The 9566-nt window shown below is 43.3% G+C and overlaps 1 protein-coding gene across 3 annotated transcripts in view; it reads left to right on the top strand.

The window, feature by feature from the left end:
- The window catches only part of Meig1 (meiosis/spermiogenesis associated 1), a 13874-nt gene extending 11813 nt beyond the window's left edge, over positions 1-2061 (top strand). For 2 of the 3 annotated variants that reach the window (XM_028764957.1, XM_028764955.1), the window contains exons 2-3: positions 474-640; positions 1784-2057. In XM_028764957.1, the coding sequence (XP_028620790.1) occupies positions 503-640; positions 1784-1912 (267 nt within the window). In that variant the 5' untranslated portion in view covers positions 474-502 and the 3' untranslated portion in view covers positions 1913-2057. Of the gene's footprint in view, positions 1-473; positions 641-1783 lie in introns of all 3 variants that reach the window. The other variant, XM_028764956.1, reaches the window with a different exon arrangement.
- Positions 2062-9566: the final 7505 nt, after the last annotated feature.

Here is a 9566-nt window from a genome sequence, read left to right as displayed (position 1 = left end):
TTCTTCTTCTTCTTCTTCTTCTTCTTCTTCTTCTTCTTCTTCTTCTTTTCTCTCCTCCTCCTTCCTCCTCCTCTTCTTCCTCCTCCTTCTCTTTAAGGAGGAATAAGGGGGGGGAAGAGTGAGAATATAAATCAATGGAGTAGTGATGGAATATTTTGACAACATATTGAGCAGATAGAAATGACAATAGGCTTTCATAAACGTGAGAACTCTACTAAATAACTTCAAATGCAATTTTATTTAGGGATGAAATTAACTATTCTCTGTGTATCTTCCAGGGTTTAGGAGTAGTTTAGATGTATCAGTTTGTTTCCCAAAAATAACAGTATTGGAAATGAATGTTAAAAGGTGAAATGTTCACTTCAAAGTTCTGTCTGTCTGTCTCTGGCTCTCTCATCATTTTTGTTCATTCTAAAGGTCTTGAAAACTGTAAACATCATGTTACCTATTAATATTGTTCTAACTTCTTTCAGAAATAATTGCTAATGAGGCCTCTGTAGCCATGGCTACTTCTGACGTGAAACCAAAATCAATAAGTCGTGCCAAGAAATGGTCAGAGGAAATAGAAAATCTGTACAGATTTCAACAAGCAGGATATCGGGATGAAATTGAATATAAACAAGTGAAACAAGTCACCATGGTAAACTTCACTGCTCTTTATAATATAAGCTGACACACCCTTTTGTTTCTATAAATGTTTGCTTTGGATAAGCATTATCAGATGGTGAAATGTATTTTAATAACATTAACAAAACAGAACTGAAGGGAGTTCTCTGTCATTCTTCATTTGAAGAGAGGGAGACTAAGCTTATACAGGTGGTCTGCATTGTGGGGGACAGCGTGGTCCCTTGACTGGGCACACTCACACTCACTGAACTGCACAGTGCTCACACACGAGTCTTTATCAATAGACTGAGAAAACAGTCCTTCTACATACACCCTGGTAGCTCTATTAGCACATGCTCAGTTTGTGGTAAAATATCCTTTCCCCTCTGCATATCTGGGCTGTGAATTAGAAAGGAGTTGCGTATATTATTTTCTTCTTTTCCTTTTCTTTTTTGGTGGTTTTGTGATGACCCCCAAGCATAAAATACTTGTCATTGCTACTTCGTAACTATAATTTTGTTGTTATGAATTGTGTTATAAATATCGATATTCGGGATATTTGACACGTGACCCCTGTGAAAGGGGTTTTGACCCACAGGTGGAGAACCCATGATTTAGTCCCTGCCTCTGAAGCCTATGATAGACATAGCTGTTTGAGCAGGGGCCCTGGACTCACTCCCAGTGTCCCTCTGGGGTTTTCATCTTAGAAATTACAAGGTTTTGGATCACTTAGAAACATAACAATAAATTTTGGTTTATTTGGCACATGTCTTCAGTCTTGGCCATAGCGCAGACACTAAAACCTTGAAACTGGACTCTAAAGAAAAGCACTTAATTCAGTATGAGCGCTCCAGAATAAGGCTGAGGTTTGCATTACATGTGTACTCCATGCTCCAAGAGCACAAGGTTTTGTTTTGGTTTTGGTTTTTGGTTTTTGGGTTTTTTTTTGTTTTTCGAGACAGGGTTTCTCTGTGTAGTCCTTGCTGTCCTGGAACTCACTCTGTAGACCAGGCTGGCCTCGAACTCAGAAATCCGCCTGCCTCTGCCTCCCAAGTGCGCAAGGTTTTTAAAACGTAATCGCGGACTTTAATTTTTGATGCAGGTTGTTTAATGGTGAAACATGAAGTAAAATCACACTGGCGTGGAATTCATTCATCCTCTCTTCCTTCCGGTGCAGGTAGACCGTTGGCCAGAGACAGGCTACGTGAAGAAACTTCAGCGGAGGGACAATACTTTCTATTACTACAACAAGCAGAGGGAGTGCGAGGACAAGGAGGTCCACAAAGTGAAGATTTACGCCTACTGACCTTTCCCGTTTCTTCGGCTTGGCGATGGTACTTTAAGAATTGGTTGTTTACATTCTTCCATCATGTAAATGTCATTTTACAAAACAATCCACAATTCTGTCTTTAATTCATGGTGTCTTACACAGCATAAACACTGAGAAACCTGAAACTGGCCAGTTATCTTGTCCGTTCTGAAGCGCAGTTGCAGAGAACCTTAGAATCTGGCCCTCCCCTCCACCACCTGCGGAGCACCTCAATGGCTCCCTTGGAAACCAGCGGGTTAGAAGCCCTGGGGAATGGGGTGGGATTAGGCTGTGTATTTCCTTAGAGGACATTAGTACTCCAGGCAGAGTCCCCTCCTAACACATCTCTGCCTACAATAGTACTTGTATTTTTTGGCCTGGAGGTTTTGGTTTTGTCTCTCAGGTCCTTTGCCTCTTGCTAGACACACTGGAAATACGAATGATGCGTACCCTGGAGGAGCCCTCCACAAATGTAGAAAACAAGCATGACGCTGTATGTATGTATGTATGTATGTATGTATGTATGTATGTATGTATGTATGGGATTAGTCCTCAGTATCACAGGAGGACAGACCACCCAACACATGCACAGAGAGCCAAAGAGCCAGAGAGTAAAACATATTGCACATTACTATATAAATACAAGTATTTATACTTTTAAATTAACATGTAGTGATTTATTTACCAGTGCTGAGATAAAATACAAGACCTCACAAATTCTAGCCAATCACTCTCCCACCAAGTTACATCCCCAGCCTTGGCTTAGTCAGCTAGTTAGTCCTGAAAGTCTGTTGGTCACTGTGCTATTCAAGCTGTCTTTGAACTGATGATCCTCTTACCCAGCCCCACCTTCACACAAGCGCTGGGATTACACCACCATTTCTAACCCTTAGGTTCTCAGAAAGCAATTAGGCCTGAAGGTTTGAGCTGATGGTGCCCAGTGAATACCCTGTCACCTGTTTTGGGTTGACTTACGTTCTCTTTCTAAACTCGTCTAAATTCCACCCGACCCCCTCAGCACCTGTGGATGTGATGGTGCTCGCACCACCACAAGTTCCAAGCAAGAAAAGTGTTGACTTTAGAGTATATCCATGCAGTCTTTTCATTGGATTATCTTGACATTCATTTTGTTGATTTTTTAAAAGCATTTCCAATCACAAAAATAACCCAATAAACAAACAAAAACCCAAACTGCACACTGAAACTGCTCAGGGAAACTTTGAATAGGCATGAATGGGTCAGTTTCATCAAAACTAGAAAAGCTTTTTTTCTAAGTAAGTTTATATAGCCATCTTGCTTGGAGATTCATCCCAAGGGAGCAGCCTTCCAACTTAGACCTCTAGGTCTGGGACTGCCTCTCCACACCATCTCAGTGTTCTCATTATGCAGAGTACACTTAAGACCTCATATGGGCCTTAGTGTGTACCATTTCCCACATATGACTGAGAAGACACTCAGGGGTGTTGTTCCTTGGTGGTTGCAGCAAGGTAAGAAAACACTAACAATTAGAGGATTTGGTAGGTCAGCCACCTTGTTTAAAATGGGAACCAGTGGACGCCTATTCCTGGAAAAAACAAAGACCAAAACAAAAGCAGTTAAGACAGTGTTAGGGTGAGTTTTGCTTTCAGAAGGGGAAATGGCTCCGTTCTGTAGTAAGTACAGGATTCTCTATGCTTTAGTTCAGGATTCTGATGCAGTAGACAGAAACATGAAGATCCAGAGCAGGGCAGGCTCCAGAACAGCCCCGGACCACAGTCAGTGGGATGCTGCACTGTTTTGTCAAGAGAAGTTCAAGAGCCTTCATGGGTTTGCAGGTGTAGATGTTCTCTTCTGGGTCTTGGAACAAGGCGTCCCTTGGTCTTATTCTGGAGATATGAACCCAGCTGTCCATTGCAAACAGTTTGGCCATCAGGGAGAGTACTTAGGTGCCGGGGTCCAGTCTCAACACAGGATCAGAGTTCTCAAGTGGAAGCAGGGATATCTGGAAGGCAGATAACAACAGACACAGACACCTTTTCAGGTACAAACTGACAGGCAAGTTTTCAAGGCTTAAAGTTGCTCCCCCTCAACCCCCCCCCCCCCACTGCTTGAGGCTGCACACACACTGCATTCTCCTGTGCACTTTTCTTTTCTCAAACTCCCACACTCCTACACACCTCTGTGTGTTTCCCTCTCACTCACACACACCTCACACACACCACATCCACTCTCCTTTAACTCACACACACTCCATACACACCTCACATTCTCTCTTCATTCACTTCACATTCTCTGTCTCTGTCTCTGTCTCTCTCTCTCTTTCTGTCTCGCTCTCTCTCTCTCACACACACACACAAACACACACATTATCTCTACTCTGCACTCACCTCACGAACACCTCATGTGTACCTCACTTGCTATCCACTCACTCTCTTGCCTTTTTCTTGCCCCAGTCTTTCACTGATATTCAAAAAACAGGTAGAAAAAAAAAAGACATTGTATAATCATTGCCAAATCAAATTCAAAAGAATAACCACATCCCATAAGAATCAAGAATTACAACTCTTCCCCAAAGTTTCAAGCTTCCCTATTCTCAGGACTGTAGCCAAAATAATAATTGTAAACTTATCATTATTTAAACTTTAACTTTTGACTTATTATACTCCAGAGCTCAGAGCCTCGATGTCAGCTACTTGCATTTTCCTGTGAAGCTCTAATGATAAATGACATGGGCAAAGCTGCCAGGCAGTGGCCAGAAAGGATCAAGTTAACCCTTAACTCAGTAGTTCCGCTAGCTTTCTGCTTCTGTACATTGTATACAATGACTCTCTTAGAGCCCGGTGTTTTGACTTAGTTTTACTGGTATATAATTTTATGTATTTTATCCTTTCTTATCCAGGAACCACTCTCAAATGTTGTGCAAAACTTATTTGATAACTTCAATAGTTTTTTCTTTTCTTGGGGTCCCAATGTTGGCTCTATTTCACTTTCTAATAACTTCTTCTAACTGTCTTTGCAAGTCAAGCGTTAATCTGGAACTACCATTGTGCTGTTGTTGCATTGTTTCTAAGACGAGAGAGCACAGCATGCACCTGGGCCATTAGGACTGTGCTGTACTGTCCCCCAGGCCTCAGTTTTTAGTTGTTTAAGAATCATTACATCAAGGAACATCTAGTTTCACAGAATTCATCAGAGCCGAAGGAGAAAGAAATAGGAAAGCCAGATATAATAGAATAATCATGTATACCAAGGCCAACTGAAAAGCAGTCACACACAAATAAAATCTATACAGCTATTGTCCAGGGCTAAGGTTAGGAGAAATGGGAACAACTTTTTTTATATATATAAAAAAATTGCTGCTGAGGGCTACTCAGGGTCCCAGACACCATTCTCTTTTACAAGAAGCTGCTGAGGGCTCTGAGATGTGTCCATCCCAGCCTGCTGCTGGCAGTCCTTGTCATGGTAAGCTGTCCCCAGCACTTAGAACCACTTGGAAAGGTCTGCTCCATTGAGGACCCCAGTGTTCTATAGGTCTGTCTTTTCAGGTTTTAAGGAAGAGCCAGTCTCGTCCACGTCTCTCAGGTTAGATCCTTTTGACTGAGTATAACCATGTTTCCATTTTTGGATAGGGTTTGTTGGATTTGCCTTAAGTTTATTCTGTACCTGATCCTGTGAGGAAGGGCCTACTACCCAGTAACTCTAGGGGCTGAACCGGGCATTAGACTTTGGAGTTGTTCTAACTCTTAAGAGGACAGTGGGTAACAACTTTGTTGTTGCTGCTGTTGTTTCCCCAGAGGTTTCTTGGCAAAGCTTTCCTAGAGTCTGCTTAATAGTTTGGTTAGTCATTTCAAGTTTTCCTCAAGACACTGATCTCCAAGCAGAGTTTAGATAATATTTTATTTCCAGAGCCCTAGATATTGACCAAGTAGCCTGTGATGTAAATGATGGGCATTTGTCCCCCTCTGTCACTCTATGGCCTGTTGACTCTATGTGATAAGGGTAAGGTCAAACCTTGGTAGGCAAAGTCAAAGCTTGGTACAATTCTCTTCAAGGTAGCCCTTGCCACTGTGATCAGCCTCGATCCAGCCAGTGACAGTGTCCACAAATGCCAACAGATACTTGAAGGTGGCACAGGAGGGCATATGAGTAAAGTTTATTTGCTTTTCCTTGGAAGTGGCTCATGGACTGATGGAGGACAAGGCTGGCTGGAGCTGTTATGTATGCAGAGTAAACACCGACCCTGATAGACATTGTTCACCCTGTCAATCAGTCTTCTTGGAAAAACAATTGAGTTATACAGAGAGTAGCACCTTTTCCCACATGAAAGGAGTCATGTCTTTCCTTAATTGTTTTTCACTCTAGGGCTTGGGATAATAGTACTTTATTTTCTGCTGGCTGGGAAGGCCAGAAGAAAGACACCCAAGTACCTGCCCCAGTCCTGCTGGGCCAGGGGCAGCCCAAAGAAAGATACTCGAGTGCCTACTACAGACGCCACTACAGGGAACCAATGTGTAATGTAGAAACGAGAAAGATGGAGTGAGTGGTGGAGAGATGGAGGAGAAAGTGAAGCTGGGGGCTCAGACATGGTGGAGAAAGGTGGAGCTGGATGGTGATGAGGAACAGGCAGAGGTTTTGCCTTTAACCCAAAGTTAACACAATTTTATTTATTTATTTATTTATTTATTTATTTATTTATTTTTTTACTTTGCCTTCTACATCACAGATTGTCACAGGAAAGTTGGGCACAGACTGGAAGCGGGAACCACAGCAGAGACTGCTGAGGGGGACTGCTTACTGTCCTGCTCCCCATGGCTTGCTCAAATTGCTCTCTTATTCAATCCAGGAGCACCTGCTTAGGGGTGGCATCACCCACAGTGGTCTGTGCCCTCCTGCATTGGTCCCTAATCAATAGAAATGCACCACACACATGCTGATGGGCCAATCTGATAACAGCAATCTCTCAACTGAGGCTCTCTCTAGTTTGCAGTAAGTTGACAAACACTAACACATCAATGTGTAGCTGCCCACTGACAAGATGAACCTCCAAAGATAGCAGCTACATGGAGAATGAAAGGTACCAACTGAATATGCAGCTGCTGTAAGGACAGCAAAGATAGTAGTGAGTGGTCCCCTAGGAAATCAAAACCTTGGGAACGAAAAAGTCTTGGTTTCCCAGGGAAGCAGGCTAGGCTTCTACTAACATAGCAGCCAATCAGAAACTGATCCATGTAACTTCCCCAGCACCCACCAATGAAGTTTTAGACTACCTAACTTTTGCTAAAATACCCCTAAGGCTTGTGTGCCTTAGTCTGGGGATGCCATTTTGATGAATGGTTGACCCCTGCATGCTGGTAATCTCTGAAGAATAAACACTCCTTGCATTTGCATTCTCTTTGAGTCTGGGGACTTCCTCTAGCAATTCTTGGATCCTAACAGTAGTTTGTTGCTGGATTTGGTTTAATGCTTGTGTTGTGGGTTCCCAGAATTGCACGAGAATTTCACATATGAGACACTGAGGGTCCCTGGCCCAAGCTGGTTCTGACTGGCAAATAAAGTGGCTGGCAGCCAATGGCTGGACAGGGAGATAGAGGCAGGACTTTAGATTTCTCAGGCAAGGGAACCCAAGGAAGAAGGAGGATTTAGAACTGCCTTGCTGAAGAAGCAGAAAGACCAGCCCTGAGAAGTTCAGGACAGAGACACAGTCAAAATGTAAGAATCAGGGACTGTGGCCCAGGAGGGCTGCAGGCCAGGGTAACCAGGATGAAATATAGGTTTTAGTAAGTAATAAATCAGGAATACCAGAGGAGAGAGTATGCTAGCTACATGGAAGTTTGGGAGTGGCCCCACCATTGAGCTGCTTAGGGCATATTAAAAATAAGGCTGTGTGTGTGTGTGTTTCATTTGAGAATCCACAACATTGGGACAGTAACAAGGAACTCACACTTACCACCGGGCAGATAGAGCGGATTAATCAACTACAGCAACAGTAGTTATGTGGATAACTAAGATGGCTGTGTCAATTTAGGGGTGACCACAATGGTCTTAAAAAAAAAAAACAGATAATGAGCCGGGCAGTAGTGGTGCACACCTTTAATCCCAACACTTGAGAGGCAGAGGCAGGTGGATTTCTGAGTTCGAGGCCAGCCTGGTCTACAGAGTGAGTTCCAGGACAGCCAGGACTACATAGAGAAACCCTTTCTTGAAAAACAAACAAACAAACAAACAAAAAACAAAACAAAAAAAGATAATGATGGCTGTATTGTTGTTCTGGGTCTACACTGCATCCAGCTGACATGTTCACCAAAACACTACACTAACCTTATACTTTCTGTTTTAATTAGGTTTTCCATTGCTGTGAAGAGACACCATGACCAAGGCAACTCTTATAAGGGATAACATTTAACTGGGGCTGGCTTATAGGTTCAGAGATCCAGTCCATTATCATAAAGGCAGCAAGCATGGCAGTGTTTAGGTAGTCATGGTACCAGAGGAGCCAAGGGTTCTACATTTTGATTGGAAGGCATTCAGGAGAAGACTGGCTTCCATGTGGCTAAGAGGAGGGTCTCTAAGCCCACCAGCCCAGGGACACACTTCCTCCAACAAGACCACACAGAGCCATTCCCCTAGGCCAAGCATATTCAAACCACCAAACTTTTTACACAGAAAACATCATCTTCCCTATCACAAGCCTCTCCTTTTTTGTTTTTTGGGTTTTTTTGTTTTTTCTTCTATTCACCTTCCTGGATATCTGCAAAGATCCTGAGTTCAGGGTTTAGGTTCAAAAGGACAGCAATGGTAGTTCTCCCAACTCATACCAGAAGTAATTCTTTACAGCCTCATCCCTGCCTGCCCTGAGGTTCAAGGGAAGGGCTGGGCGGGCAATGAAGACAGCTCTACTGCCACCTACATTGTCCCCACATCAGCAGTTTCACATACTGATCCTACCAGTCGCTTCCAGGCTCCCATCTGTCCTATAGGACTATCATCTGGGGACACGGGTGTTTATACCTGGGGCCTTGTATTACTGGGGGTTCAAGAGTGAAGCCACCAGTAGCAATTCAACCTGGCAGGATGGGCATCCGAAGCCACAAAGAACATGGCTCATGACCTAAGTGACAAGTGCCCCCCATTGGGCAAAAGGGCTATGGATCCGGCTGTGTCAACAGCTTCTCTTCCCCCCAGTTCTCTGGTTAGCTTTGCTCTATTTCTATATTCTATTTATTTAGGCTTCACCATATCCTACTTGCTCACAGATTCTTCCTATTTGTTTACTGTAGTTAGTTCCATTCCTGAGAATATGGATTTAGTTCTCCCGGTAGTAAGACATTCCCTTGAGCACAGTTTCAGAAAACAAGCAAACAGCAAAACCATTCACCCGTATACGCTTTTAACTTGAGTGACAATCTAAACAAAAGCTAGAACCATTTCTATAAGCAACCTCATCTTTGTACTTACCAACCCAAAATGTTGGACCTATTTTTTAGAAGAAGCCCCCGTCCACAGATATTGAAGAGATTACCCCAGAGATGCTCACAGGGACTACTTGCATCCCAACATTTTAGGACTTAATCCCGAGAGAGTAACAATTCAAGCTGGAAACTTCACCTTCAGTTCACTTGAACTCCTGCTATGCCGTGCCCTCAAGAATTGGGACAGGTTCAATGCGGAAATC

This window comes from Grammomys surdaster, unplaced genomic scaffold (assembly GCF_004785775.1).
Source record: "Grammomys surdaster isolate TR1022 unplaced genomic scaffold, NIH_TR_1.0 146, whole genome shotgun sequence".
Classification (NCBI taxonomy): Eukaryota; Metazoa; Chordata; class Mammalia; order Rodentia; family Muridae; genus Grammomys; species Grammomys surdaster.
The sequence above is the reverse complement of the archived record's forward strand: the minus strand, read 5'-3'. Positions and strand labels throughout refer to the sequence as shown.